Here is a 15,211-nt window from a genome sequence, read left to right as displayed (position 1 = left end):
TCTTTTACCACGTCCACACGATCTAGTTACGCAGTCGCAATACTGCGTTTCCCCCCCCAGCAGTGAATCAAGGACATTAAGTGTCCAGAACCCGGAGGCCCCTGAGGGTTCGCTTAGAATACCGGCCACATACCGAAGTCCCATGGCAGAGCCCCCCCTGCAAGACCGCGAAACCCACCCCCCCCCCACCCGAGACCACATGAGGGCCAGAAAGGGGACCGGAGAAAAGGTTTGAACCAACCAATTCGTTTTGCAGATGATTCTGTCCAGTTCTTGGTATTCGGATATTTCGTATATGTGAACCAATATTTTACAGTGAAATACAAAACCCTGTAATTAATGCAACTAACTCCAAGTGGTGCAACTACGTAAACCATTGATAACTATGAATTTATCCTGTTTATTCAAATCAAAACAGAACATCCTGTTAATCTCGCCGACGTTCCAAATATCAGCAATTCCACTCAAAAGTCCAGATTTTACAGATTATTGGCGTTTTTTTACATTATATCCCTAACTGGGATAGTAGATGGAATCAGAAGGTTGAAGATTTGATCTTGAAGCATAAAAACACTGGAGGTGTATTTTTAATGTTCTCCAACCTTCGTCATGTAAGGTCCATGTCTTCTCAGTTTAAGGATTGTAGCCATTTCTATATAGTCATCTTTTAAAAGCCCTTCAGAAAATACCGTCTCCCTTTCCTGACCTCCCATCAGCTCAGATAACGGTCGTAGGAGACCAATGCGCAGCCTGCAAGGAGCCACCGCATCTCTGGAAACAATCGCAAGAAGGAACCAGCGGTCGGCTTTTGTTGAGGGAATAAAAAGGATTCACACCGGAGAGCCGCACAGCGGGAAATCTACCGCTTTAGGTTCCTTCCCACTGGGACCAGAAGCAGGGAATTCTAGGTCGCAAATCATTTTCTACAGAACATATAAAAATATTTCAGTCACAACACCATGTTGCATTTTTTTTTTTTAACTATGACGGCATGAGCTCAACTCAAGACAACCCGACCTGTAAACACAAGAGCATTGAGAAAAAAGAAAAAGGATGTGGCTTCTGTTCCGTCGCTGTGCCCAACCAAGGGGTGTACGTACATAAACACACACTTTGAGAATATAAAATGTAAAAAAAAAAAAATCCTTAAATTTGACCGTGAGCTGAGATTTGCGCTTCCTTTTTTTTTTCTATTCTATTCTGAATTGGTCATGAGAAAGAAATGTCGCGCCGGGATCTGAGGTCCGACGGCAAAAGGAAACAGAAGAAGAAGAAGCAGGTATGAAAAAGATAGATTTATTTAATGACAAATTAAAACAAACAAAGTAAAAGGAGTTGAGGAGGAGCAGCAACATACGGAGACTCCACACGGAGAGCAAAAGGAGAGATGAATGCCTTGATCTCCCTCCCTCCCTCCCTCCCTCCCTCCTCGTAGACAATAAAAGGGACACACAAACAAGAGGACAGAGACAAACAGATGAGGTAAACCAATCCAACTCGGGGGGGGAAACACAAACCTCCAGAAGAACGACACAACTTGCTTTTCAACTACAAAACACTGAAGTTTTAGCCACAAGTTTTACAACTGCCTTTTCATTTTAAAAGTCATTACAAAATAAGATAATTATGATAATCTCCATTTAATAACAACAACAACAGCCACATTGTAACGGTAGAAACTGTCCCTCATTCCTGGTTGCGCGGTCAGTTGATCAGTGGTCGAAGGACAAATAAAAAGACGAGCGGCTGTTTGCCACACGTGCACTTCACACACGGACCTCATAGAAAAAGACAACTAAAAGAATTAAAAAGAAACGGGACATAAAAAAAAAAATTATTCCTCAGAAGAAAAACGCACTCAATTGAAATGCAGTGGGGGGAGAAAAAAAAAGAAAAAGTCTCCTATAGAGCGCACCGACTCAATTGATCCACTATTACTCACTATTACACCGGCACACAGTCTGTAATGAAAGGTGTGGGTTTTGTGTGCGAGACAAACAAACAAAACAAACAAACAGGGCAACCGCGTCCGTACAGGATGAGAGCAGCGTCCGTTCTAAGAACTATCGACGACGACGGGCAACTACTTAAAGAGCATTTGATGCTCAATCTTCAGCCTTCGGGACCGGAGGGACGCCGTCCGCAGCCCTGGAGACGCACCGCCATCCCGGACCGGGCTCCGGGCGCCCCGTGTCGGGCGGAAGCGGCCCCCTTAGGCCCGCCAGCAGCCACAGGCAAAACCCCTCGGGTTCTGAGGCCACGCCGGCGGCCACGTTGTCAACCGGTCGATCGAGGGGCAGGACGTCGGAGGCAGACTACGAACCTTAAGGAATCAGGGCTGGGGGAGGGAGGGGGGAGGGTGTGTAGGGGGGGTCGGGGGAGTAGCTGAAGAGCACTGACCAGGAGTCCGTCTTGGTCGTGTGGTGCCGTCAGAGCACAGCAGCAGGGCCTGAAATGTCTCCGGAGGACTGAGGGAAGTGATGAGGAAAATCACCTGCAGCAGTTTGACTGAACTGCCTTTCAGTTTGCATGAACCAGAGTCTCACATGTGATAAGTTCATCTGTGCGTGTGCGTGTGTGTCTGTGTCTGTAGGCATCGTCCATGTGAATATTCGTCCCTCCATCGCACCCAAAGGGGCGTCCACGGCTGCCCAACCACAGCCCAGTTCCGCGTCTCGAGGGGTGAAGCAGAGAAGAGGAAGGGGGAGGAGGGGTGGGGGAAGGGGGTTGGTGGGGCACTGCGAGGTCACGACCGATTTGACCCATTTTTAAAAAAATATATATATATATGCCCCCCCCGACAATCTGTAACTTTTGGATCCTTCTCCTCTTGAAAGCTCTCAGCACATGGAGATGGTGACGTTGATGCCCAGGTTGCCGTTCTCCGCGAACAGCTGCGCGATGGACGTGTCGAACACCAGGCAGTCGCTGTTCATGATGGCGGTGGCGATGCCCTCGTGGATGGAGCGCGGCGTGGCCTCCCAGGTCAGGCGCCGCCGGTGCCCGTTGAGCTCCAGCCGGTAGGCAAAGTTCTCGGCCTGCTTGCGCGTCCCGATGAGCTGCACGATGGCAAAGAACTGCTGGTGGCCGTCGTACTTCTCCTGCTTCTCCAGCACCAGCATGAAGTGGAAGCCGAAGCAGGACTGCATCATCACCCAGTCCACGGCGCCCGGCAGGTTGATGTCCGTGGCCAGAAAGACTATGTCCTCGCCCTGGTTGGAGACAAGCACACGTCACGGCGGGTTAGTTCGTCGTGTCGGACGGCGGCTCTTGAAACAAATAGAAAAACGCGTGTCCGCGTCTGACCTGCAGCGTGGTGATGGACTTGTGCTGGTGCATCAGGTGAGGCATGACGGCGTCCAGGGAGCCCTGCCACTTGCAGGAGGCGCCGGGGCACGGGCAGGAGTACGGCCGGAACTCGCACAGCTCCTCGTGCTCCGTCTTGTCGGTGTGGGGCAGGGTGACCTCGCAGCCCGACGAGGCGTACTTGCAGGGGAAGAGGACAGAGTTGGCCACCTTTTCCATGGCGAGGTTCCTGATGGAGCCCAGGGGGCCCCGGCAGGTGGGGCAGCAGGTGAGCTTGGGCCGGCAGTTGGAGCATACCTGGGACGGGACACGGACAACGAGTTAGCGGGCTTTCCGTGCACAGGGTGTTCTGCTCAACGCCAAACCTGAAATGAATCTCTCAACAAATTCGTTCTCTTAAAATGTCGCCGCAAATAAAACAGTTTGTAGGAACAAGATAAATAAATAAAATGGAGACACACGGTTTGAGGTGTAAGACCTAATGCACACAACAAGCAGCTCCCGGGCTGGACGCGGCGTACCAGATGTCCGGACTGGCACTGCAGGATGGGGGGGAGGACATAGTCGAAGCAGACCGGGCACTCGAACAGGCTCGCCAGGTCGCTGTTGGAGGCCGTGGTGCCTGACAGGGTGGGCACGCGCTGGGAGGGGGGGCACTTGGAGGTTCCGGTGGGCAGCGCGGTGGCAGTCTGGCGACTCATTTCTGTAAAAAAAAAAAAAAGGAGGGTTGCTTAGCACGTGATCAGATGCACACGTCATTTGAGACGAGTAGGCCACACACATGTCCTCTACGACCTGTACAACCAGGACGCCTCTGCATCAAAGCCGATGGGCAGCAGAGGGCCTTCATAAGATGACATTTTAATTAGGGTTTCATTTCCTGTTCAATTGAATTTTTTTGGGTACACCATTCTTTATCTTTGTTGAGTTACACAAACGCATCCGGGCTACAGGAAGTAAATTCCTTGCAATACTAGTTGATCAGTTTACGTGATCAGACGTTTTATTCTTTATGAATCTGGTCTGACACTCACCATGCTTAGTAGCAATAGAAGCTATAGAGTCATGAATAGAGTCATGAATAGAGTCATGTGTGTGTGTCATGTGTGTGTGTGTGCGCCACATACTGCATGTTCAGCCATCAACAATAAACTTTGAAAAGCTTTGATTAAATGGGGCATTTTCCCTTCATAGATTCAGTGCGTGCAGAAATGCAGAATAAATCTTATAACACAAATAACTTGCTTTACAGAAGCGACCGGTGAGGTTAACCACTTCTGTGGACCACACTTTCCTGCTGGAGGCTACGTCACATCTGTAACCACAGTGCCTCGAACCAACGCGACGCTGTTAACTGCACACGTGTGGAGTTCATTTGAAGCATCTGCACCCTTTAGGGGGACGGGGCGAATGGTCTTTCCGTGACACTATACGAGGAACGAGTACAAAAACACAGACGGAGCCTTGTGTGTGTGTGCGCAACTTGTCCATTATCGCCACGGCAACGAGTCGGAGCTGCACAGACTGTCTCGGTCGGTAAATGTAAAAAAGAACCACCAGACAGTAAAGTGAACTCCGATGTGGTGTGTGTGTGTGTTTCTGCAGTTTCCTATCGTGCTGAGCAGTTGCCTTGGTAACGGGTTAGTGTTTAAGTGCGGGGTGGCCTGTGGAGCACAGAGAATAAGAACACGTGACGGGCGGGAGATTAGGTGAGTGTTAAGGAAACAGGGAGAGAATCGGGCTTTATAGTGGCGGCTCAAAGCTCGTCAATCCGAAAAAGGCGCCCGCGGCGCTTTTGTCCTCGCGATCACTACTTGCACGGGTCCAGCTGGTTAGTGGGCAGTGCCGCTAGAAGGCGGCGGTCACAACCGTCGGGGGGGGGGGCGTGAGGCCCCTCCCAAAACCGAGGCACCAACTGGACCCGCACGTCAGCGAGCACGCTAGCGGCACCCGGACCTTGGCTTGCAGACACGTCTGCCGAGGTGAGGCGGGGGACGCCTCGGTGGCCACGAATAGGCCGCCTTAACCGGGCCAGCGTGCCAACGGCAAGAGCGGCGGGACCAGATTTGGCTCCCGGACTTCCAACAGCGTTTAAGAAAATGCTGCGAGCGGTAATTTGCAGTTTTAGACATACGTTTCCAAATTAAAGACATTCATAAAAACACTGGGTAAGAAGGTTTTTCTTTAGTTACACAAATCAGGAAACTCGCACTGTGGTTTTGTTGGAACATTTCACAGCAAGTTCAGCAACTTAAAGCGGGTGAGAGCAGCCGTGAAGAGGCGAACGGGTTCGAGTGAACAGGAAGAACACGGACTGCAGCTCAGTCAGCAGAACAACTGTACGGCTGAACATACTTCACTGAAATAGAACAACACTGCAGCAGCGGAGGCCCGGAGAGGGGGGGGGGGGGGGGGGGGGGGGCGGTCCTACAGTGGAGGAACTCCCGAGCTGCCGCACCAGATCTGGAGAGAATTCTGTAGAGCTTCAACGCAGCCATGCGATGTCGAAATATGGACCTGAGGTTGTAATTCTAAAAGAGATCACGTGTCGCCGGAGCACAGGAGGGCTTGAAGGAGCGAATGACACGCTGCCTCTGATTGGCTGAGCAACACACACACACACACACACACAGTACAAATACAAGGGGATTGTAGAAATACGGTGAGAACATGATAAAAGACAAGGTTCACTCACTTTAAGGCAGAGTGTTGACACAAACGTCTGCTGGTTAACGTTGGCTGCAGAAGCGAGTGGGCAGCATATCAAAACAACGCGTAGCAGCGAGCCAGTGGGGGGGGGGGGGGGGGGGTAACAGAGTATCGCTTGTTCAGTTGCACATCGGGAGAGCGGTGGGGGGTAAGAAGAGACACAGCCAAGATAAAAAGGGCCGGAATAAGGGACCCGCATGGCTCAGCAACCTTCTTCGGGGCGGCTTTATTTACATTCCGCCCCAAAGTGGCCATTTAGGCAGAACCAGCAGCTCGTGGGAAAGGAGCGTCCCTCCGGGTACCCAGACCAGCGGGCGTGATGCCGCTCCGTGTCAGGGAGGCGAGGGACGATGACGGAGAGGAGACACACACACACACGCACACACGCGCACACAAACAGTCCTCTTTGTTTTGGAGCAGCAACGCAAACGGGACCAAAAAGAAAGCAGCGGAGAGACGTCCCCCCCGCGGAACGCCGCTCGCAGCAAACTGGGGAGTTTGTCAACACAAAAAATGAGCTGCTGGAAGTGTTGTTCTTAAACCGCAGCTGTTACACCAACAGAGGGACGGATGGGGGAGACTGAGGGGGAAGAAAAGGGAGAAAAAAAAACAAATGGATACCAACCTTCGTCCATAAGATTTCTAAATAAGGCTTTCGTCTTCTCTTGAAACGTGGGGGACCTCTGGAAACAGAGAGCAGAGAGAATTGAGGGTAAACAAACATGACCGAGTGACAAAATACTGAAAACCACAACAAATAAAAGTACAGTAAACTCATAAGGGCACGCGCCTGCGTTACGCCGAGCGCCGCTGGTTCAAAAGCAACGTTCGACCACTTAATGCGCCGCTAACGCAAAGTACATCAGACGCGACTTCTAAAAGGCCGTCGGCGCCACGCTGGTTGCCCGGCATTGTTCATCCATAATTCACAAATAGCAGACGAAGCTACATCGGCAGGTTACACTTAGCGGCTCCTGGTCGTTACGTTGGGATCACATTGTGCTGATGCATCACTTTCCAGGAGCGGAACAAACTCCCGACGCGGTTGGTCGATTACGCTTTTCCCCCCACAAACGCGTGTCCACTTTGCAGCCACTGAATGGTGAACCTGCTGCAGGGAAGCCGGTCACCACGAACCAAACGAACACGTGAAGAGGCATGAAAACTAGATCATGCCAACGATGTGTACACCGCACACAGACGGATAGTTTCCTACACAAAGCGTATTTTCTAAACATTGTGTACCTGCACGCCTCCGGGGGAGGGAAACGGGAGACGTAGCCGGGCTAGTAATACAAGTAGCGTGGAGCCCATGTAAACATTGCACACTTAATGAGCACGCGTGTTGCTCATCAGGAGAGGGGGGGGGGGGGACGGGAGACGGGGCGCATCATCGCTCCATCAAACGCCGCTGCAAACCATTCACTGCAGGGACGGCCGCTCAATCCGCCTCTCATCAACTGATGCTTAAGACTAAAACAAACGTCCTGCGCGCTATAAAAAGGGTTTGTTGCGAGTTACTCATTGTTGTACGATGACGTAACCGTGACTCAATACAGGCAAGACAAGGAACGCCGACCGCGTCACGCTCCCCCCCCCCCCCCCCCCCCCCCCAGGTGTAAAAAATAGCTTCTGCAACATCAGTTGTTTTCTGGCCACACACACACACACGTGACGGGACGTAAAACTGCGACCGGCCCATCGGTGCAGAACAACGTGTACTTTTTTTTTTTTTCCCCTGTTGCCATCACTCATCTGCAAATGTCTTTTAAAAAGACATGCACTTAAAAAGAAACAGCCCAAAAAGGACAAAGGACAAAGAGGGGGACACCACAGGGCCAGAAGAAGAATGAACACCAGCAGCTGATCCCTGATCTGCCCCGTGTGCGAGTATTCAACCTGCCCCTCCCGATCAGCCGCGGGGAGCTCAGGACCACGTCCGGATGCTTTTCGCTGAGTCACTGCAGGTCGTCTGATCGTAGGTAACTAGGCGTTCGCTTTCACCGCTGAGAGATCCCCAGAGTCCGTTTTTGTCGCCGCAACAATGCCGCCTTGAGAAGAAAAGGTACGTCCTCCTCCAAAATCATTCTCCAAACCTGCCGGTTTGAGGCACACGAGCACAATTCCCACAGAAAAAGGAGGGATAGTTTCTTGGGAAAACACAAACACAAGTCTTGAATGGTGTGAAAAGGGTTGCTGGAGGAACAATCTGCTGCTTCGGAAAACAAAGCCGCGCTCTCTTGCTTTCCTTGTGGAAGAAGAGCTGCAGCACGCGGGAGAGGAAAAAAGGAAAAAATGGAGGGAAAGTCCCAAACACAAAGTAACCCCCCCCCCCCCCCCCTTTCATTTATGCCGTGTGTTTCTGTCCTCTGGAGTGCGCTGGGCGTCGCTGCTGCTTGGACGCAGCCTGCAGCCCAATCACAGCCCGGGGAGCTCGGACCAGAGACGCACAACCCGACGTCCCCACACCCGGTTTCCTGCACACGGACCGCGACGCGAGACGTCACATTTCATCTTGCATGTCTTCTTATTTCTGCCCCACACTTTTCTGCGTTCACGCTCGGCCCCGAACCAGCAGTTTTCTTGCCTTCTCACCACAGAGAGACAGACACACACACACACACACACACACAGCAAGTGTCGTATTTCAGGCCTCGTGTGGCTGGAGGCTGCAGCGCCAGCTGCCCCACACCTCACTTTCTCTTCATTCTGCCCTTCTATTGCCGTCACTATGTAATAACCGGTTTGGTTACATTGTAATCACACACTGATGAATTAATGTATTTAAAAAAAAAAGCTGTGTGTTTCCGACATTTGCAATTGAAAAACACTGATCTATTTAACTTGTAGAATAATTCTGTGCAAAAATGCTCAACCCACCTTTCCGCTATTCTTTTGCCCACCCACTGAGACACACACACACACACACACAAAATGATAGCTAGCTTGGCGCATATACGCTAGCATCACACCCTTTTCCTGAGGCCAAAATTAGACATATTTTTTTAACTTGCTTCCCCCAGATGAGATATTGGTACGTTTGAACGCTAAATGAATCACGTGGAGCAACACCAATAGGATTTACCTCCTAACATCTATTCCAGGGGTGGTCACACTTTTACGGCCCACGAAATACTTTTTCAAACAAGTCACGGCGACCTCTGTGGGAAAACGTCATGGGGTCAAAGGAAAGATGGTTAGAGGAATTTATGGGGAGTCGGGAAAAGAAAACGGCGCCGTTTCGTGTGCCGCTTTTCAAAGTCGCCGAGCGGCGTGTTGTGTGTTGACAATGGGCCGACTATTGAGGGATCATTGGGTTTATGGATTGTTAATATTCTTTGATTGTCGCCAAAAAAAGTTGCCGCGACGTTTATTACCAGTAATTTATCACAGCGTTTAACCAACAGAACAATGCAAGGTTTACGAGTACGGGCCAATAAATCTATTATTATGTAATAAATGTAGCTGTCAGGAAGCAAAGATTGTTTATTTTACGTATTTGCTGTCTACAACAACACGTTATTTAAACATTCCTGCAGTTGCTGCTCAAATTTAATTTGTTTACATTCAAAGAATAAAACAATTTGTTTAAAAAGATTAAAAAAAGAATCAAAAAGATGCGCCGAGTATCGATAAGGAAGCGGATCGCCGGGCTAACAGTACTGATAGGAATGGCTGGTTTGGGTAGAATCGGCACGAACCCTTAAACATCAGCTTAAGGAGAAGAGGCGCGCTGCCGCCCTCCTCACCGTCGCCACACCGCATCTGTTCACATTATCAGCACACAATATAAAACAGAATGCAGTCAGATATCCAGCAGCGGGGGAAAAGAAATCTGTGCACAAAGAGAACCCGCTGTGACACACACACACATAACAGCGGTGACACTAGCCAATGCCCAAAGTGTGTTATTAAAAGGGGCGGTGCAGCGGACACAACAATGAGCCATCTGGACCAGGCAGCAGTTCCTCTCCAGAGAGCCTCACACTTCATCACCTACAGCGAGGGCTTCACAAGCGAGAGGAAAAGATTATTTACATATTAAACGCACTTCTGTCATGCAAATTGCAACCGGGATGAAACTAAAAGGGAGCGACAACAAGACAAGCGAGTTAAAGATGCAAAAGCACGCCTGGGCGGAGGGAGGGGGGGGGGGGGTGGGGCGGGGCGTCGTAGGGCCTAACCCCACAGCTCAAGTATTGATCTGATGCCCGTCACAGAGGCAGAAGAAGAAAAAAAAATCATCTCTGCCGTTAAGAAGTGCATTTTGTAACAATGCTTAAAAAGCGCTGATTGTTACACTAAATCAGTTACCCCAGTTTGCTTCCAGGTGAATTTGACATTCAATGCCAGTCTCAAGCCATAGCGTCCTCGCACAGGTCACCCTGCAGCGTTGGGGAGGGGGTGGCGACCGCTCACCTGCAGATTAATGGCGTCACACGGGGTCTGAAATCAGCGCATAAAAGCGAGGTTAAAAGCTCGAGACACAGTGACCACAAGCAGACTCCGCGGGGCCACAGTCCCCGAATTGATTGACGTGTTTAATATGACCGCTAGAGGTCTATTCATCATTAATGAGAGGTTCTCCCGCCTGGCTCATAGAGTGTAATGGGACAGAGGAAGACACACGGCGCGCACACAGAAGGGGGTGCGTCAGGAAGTGGTCATTGTTACTCACAATTTGTGTATTGAGGTTTGTTTGGTCTTAAGTGAAGTCGACTGTGGTTCAGGTCTCGGCGTTTGTTGAGGAGAGAGCACGCTCACGTTAAGCAGACTTATAAAACAAGTCCTTTGAGTCAGCCACAAGCGGTTCGGCCCCAAATTTAGTCCTTGGCCGTTGGTGGTGACCCTTCAGAAGAAACGGCCCGCTTGCCGAGTGCAGACTTTGTGAACTGGACGAATGATAATCAACCGACAACTTCTACCCTCCATTCGCCCGCTTGTCGAGAGCGCCGCAAAAAGGGCACGTTCTTCGCGGAGTCCTGGAATACAGTCACAGAATGACGCACGGAGACAAAACGCACAGCCGTCTACATTAGAGGGCAACTTAAACTGGAGTTCCTTGTTCTACTTTGGCCGCAGGAAAAACAACAGCGCGGCTTAGCAGGTTACCATGGAGAAGCCACGCAGAGCGAGGATATGGGGGACGGGCCCGTAGCTCAATGTCACACACACACCTCGTCTTGGCCTCCACGTACACACAAGGAGAGCGATGAGCGAGCAGGGACTCCCTTTGGCATTAGTAACCGATGTGGAATTACCTCATTGATACAGAGCCAATGAGTCACTCTCGCTCTTAAACACACACTGACACAAGTAGGCCGGCGAGAACAGCTGTCATTCTTGTGAGGAGGCGGCGGCGGCGGCCCGACACACGTGCCGTTGACGCTGTGTCGGTAAGAGTAAAAAAAAGATCTGCCGATGCGCTCGGTCTGAGACTCGTGCAAGGACAAGGACATGCCTTTTCTGGAAGGCTTTTCCATTTCTTCTTCTCCATGGAGACAAAGTTACACGGGACACAGTTGGAGCGCTGCAACAGCTTGAATCAGACAAACTCCCCTAGAAAAAAAATCATCAAAATACTGCTCAAGTAAAGTCACTTGCTGATGACGAGTGAAAAACGGTACAAACTTTGACGTATGAAAATAACACCGTATACGTTGACTTTCACCAAGAGATATCCAGCAGGGTCAGATTTCTGCGTGGTAGATCGATATCGGCGGAAAAAAACGTAGTCTTCAGCTTAAATCAATACAACATGATACCATCATATATTCATGTGCACAAGCAGCATCTTTGACCACCAGGTTATTTCAAATATACATCTATATACTGTATATAGATGTTATTATTTTGCCAAACTCCACATACATCTGGTCAAAGAAGCGCATCGGGTGGAGCCATGTGAAACTGAGCGTGCACACACACACACGGCAGAGTGGCACGCAAGAGCTTGCATGCAAAATAAATCGGATATCGCAAAAGACAACAAGGAACAGAGTTAAGAACTGGTCGACGGGGCAGGTGTTCTGACCATTGGCGCCACCATCAGCAGCTTTTACAGGGTCAGATAGATGTGTATTCGTGGTTATAACCGTTAGTTACAGCCCTGCGATGGATAATTCGGTAAAAGGATGTGGCCCAAGAGTCACTGTTTACATCGAGAAAGGTTCTTCTCTGCTGCAACTGTACACAGCAGCGCACACTCTGCAAAAGACGAAATGGTCTTCGGTTTGCTCATCAGACGTCTCCTTGAGATGAAGCGCGCACAAACACACACACACACACACACACACACTGGGGATTATTTATTGGCATACATTCAAGAGCTGATTACCAACTAGGAATCGATTAAGCTGGTTGAAAAGAAACCACTTAGCGGTTTTAATTTATATATATGGTTAATGGCCCTACTGCCAACCAATAGCTGCAGTATTGTCTCACGCAGTAGTTATTAATTAATAGATGCACAATTTGTGTGCCATTGATAGTTGCAATGGCACCAGTGAAATATAGGGACGCCATCAAAGTTCTTCATCTACAGTTTGAGGGAGAGTGACTGAGGAGCAGAGTTCACATTCACTTCTCTGACAAACTGCTTAGCTGTAGACAAAAATACTACAGGTTCTATGCGTGTGGAAATATGCAAAGTTTAATCAGGTGACTTTTACTTGTACCCACAAGTAGACTTGAATGAAGATTCCTGTGAACTCGCATTGATGAAGAAGACTGTGGTGTGGATGCGCTTGCAGAGTATCTCCGTCAGCACACATCACGTACTGCATCAAAACACGACTCTCTACAAACTGGGTGGCCTCGTGGTTTCCAGCATGGATCCATCCATCCATCCCACCTCAACCTGAGCAGAACCACCAACCACGCAGGTGAGCGTGAATCAACAACGGGGGCTCCCTTTGCTTGATTCAGGCGCCTTACACACAAACGAACGCACAGGAGGTACCGTTGGTTCTGGTGCCGACGGGAGAGCTACAAGCACACGTCTACAAGTGTCCGTGTCGGCAAAAATGGATGCGACGCGCTCAGCTGTTGCACTCGAAAGGGCACAGAGACGAATGTGCAAAAAAAACTATCAGCACAATAACACTCTCTCTCACACACACACGGTCTTGCTGGATCTCAGTCGTTACTTCGGGTAAACATTCGTCACCACTTCCCCGACAGCAATTACAGAGCCGGGTTTGGGCAGCTACGGACAAACGGCTGCCATGTTGGCGTTCCGTTGACCCGAACCAGCCGGCCCGTAAAGCCCAGTGGCCCGCTGCGCCGAGGCAGCTTAGCTAGCGTCAACTGTTACGTGCAGCGCGAGGCCTCGTCTTGCCGTAAAGCGGCCGGCCCGTAGCACGCTAGCTGCCGTTAGCCGACTCGGTGACTTGTTAGCTTAGCGACGGTGGAACCGACACCTTGGCGTTTTTTTTTTTGTTGTTGTTGTTTTTTTTTCTTCCCGCGTACAGCTCAGGGGGAAGTTGGGCTCGGCAGGCTGGCCCGGAAACGTGTGCATTTTACAAAACGTGACCATGACAAAAAAAAAAAAACCGCTGAGTTGCCGACACGGCAGCGGGGGCTAGCTAGCAGCCACCATTAGCACGGCGCTAATGAAGGAAGCTAATTCCTGCTACACCGGGGCTGTTGTTTTCCCACCGACTCACACACACACACACACACACACCGCACTCGAATCCCCGGTGTTCGGCTCGGCTCGGCTCGGCGCGGCCCACCCGCTTACCTCGGACGGAATATCCTCAAGTTCGCTGTAATTAAAGGGGGTGGGCGATAAGACGCGGGATCCCTCCTAATGGTCTCTCACTCGTGAGTTCGGTGTACACATTCACGCTGCTCCGGTTACAGGGACGAGACCGCCAGGCGTTAAGTACCAGCCGCTCCGGAGCGCGCACAGTTGTTGAAGTTTGTCGCGGGAGCGCGCGCTGCGCGAATCTCGCATCGTGGGTCCGAATATTTCAAACAAGTGAATGCATGCACACGCGTCCACTGCACACCCGCTTCCCTAGTTTATTATTGTTTGGGTGATTTTTGACTAAACTGGTTATGGATTAATACATAAATAATCCGAATCAGGAATCAGGAAACATTTATTACCATAATATGTCAGACATACAAGGGATTTGTACGACAAAAAAACAGTGCAAGAGGAATCTGGTACAATCTAATACAATATAATGCTACGGGTTAGTAACATGAGGCCATCAGCCCATGACATCTGGTATATGCACCACTTTAAACCTGCATTGCCCCAAGAGAATAAGGGTTTCCACTCAGCGGTGATTTTTATGGTTAATTCCTTTTTGCATTTTGTATTTTTTCTTTGCTTCTCAAATGTACAACTAATGCATGAGTTTACGCCTATTCTAAGAAACATATCTGGAGACAAAAAGATTGGTTAAGAAAAAACAGATTAAGAAAAGCAAAGGCGCCTTCACATATCTGTGAGAAAGGCATTTAGAATTTGCACAGATATCCTCATTTTGAGTTTTACACACTCGAGAATGAGGCCGTGCGATTCTGTCTCCACGCTTAAACATGTAACTGGGTGAGATTAGATTAAGAGGTCATGCTGCTTCCTCCATAGTAATCTGAACATAAGGGAGTCCCGTCCCCCCCCAACGACCAACACCACTGCCCCCATCGGAGGGATTGGAGGAGAGGAGGGGGGGGGTTGGGAGTGGCTACCCGGTCTGGATTACAGAGAGAGGGATCGGTTATGTAAGTGCATCGTCCCAGCAGCCCTCGGGCCGAGCGGGCGAGACTCACGGCAAAGAAGGGCGAATGTCTCCGGGACTGCGAGTGTACTTCTCACTGCAATCGCGTGCTGACGCTGGCGGCCTCCACAGGATGTGACCGGATCATTTTGGTAATCCCTTGACATTCATCATGTTACCATGACATTATACTATTTTGATGAGATGAAAAAGCAAAACGGATAGACGAATGGAACAATGGAATAGTGCTGATGAAGCTCATATTTTTTTAAAAAGGCAGAATTATATCTCTAATTTTGAATGAACGGGAGTCGTCCAGTTAGGGGTGAAGGAAACCCACTTCCTGCTGAGGATGAGATGATGAGGAAAACATCTGAAACCACAGGGGGGGAGAGGAGCTAGGAGGGGCCGGGGGAAGGAAGGCAGGGGAAGGTGGAGAGAATGCCGAGCCGCGGTTGGTG

The 15,211-nt window shown here is 50.0% G+C and overlaps 1 protein-coding gene across 2 annotated transcripts; it reads right to left on the bottom strand.

Moving 5' to 3' along the window:
- Positions 1–1,280: 1,280 nt before the first annotated feature.
- Positions 1,281–13,936, bottom strand: LOC120809471 (E3 ubiquitin-protein ligase Siah1). 2 transcript variants are annotated; one of them, XM_040163293.2, is made up of 5 exons: positions 13,760–13,936; positions 6,641–6,698; positions 3,828–4,009; positions 3,307–3,603; positions 1,281–3,212 (listed from the first exon to the last, which is right to left on the bottom strand). In XM_040163293.2, exons 2-5 carry the CDS (start codon positions 6,648–6,650, stop codon positions 2,841–2,843), a joined length of 861 nt encoding a protein of 286 aa, XP_040019227.1. In that variant the 5' UTR covers positions 6,651–6,698; positions 13,760–13,936; the 3' UTR covers positions 1,281–2,840. The 2 variants fall into 2 exon arrangements, with proteins under 2 accessions (XP_040019227.1, XP_040019228.1); XM_040163294.2 differs by lacking the exon at positions 13,760–13,936 and adding an exon at positions 7,915–8,564.
- Between the last annotated feature and the right edge of the window lie 1,275 nt (positions 13,937–15,211).

Source organism: Gasterosteus aculeatus, chromosome X (assembly GCF_964276395.1).
Source record: "Gasterosteus aculeatus chromosome X, fGasAcu3.hap1.1, whole genome shotgun sequence".
Classification (NCBI taxonomy): Eukaryota; Metazoa; Chordata; class Actinopteri; order Perciformes; family Gasterosteidae; genus Gasterosteus; species Gasterosteus aculeatus.
This window is presented reverse-complemented; position numbering and strand designations above follow the sequence as displayed.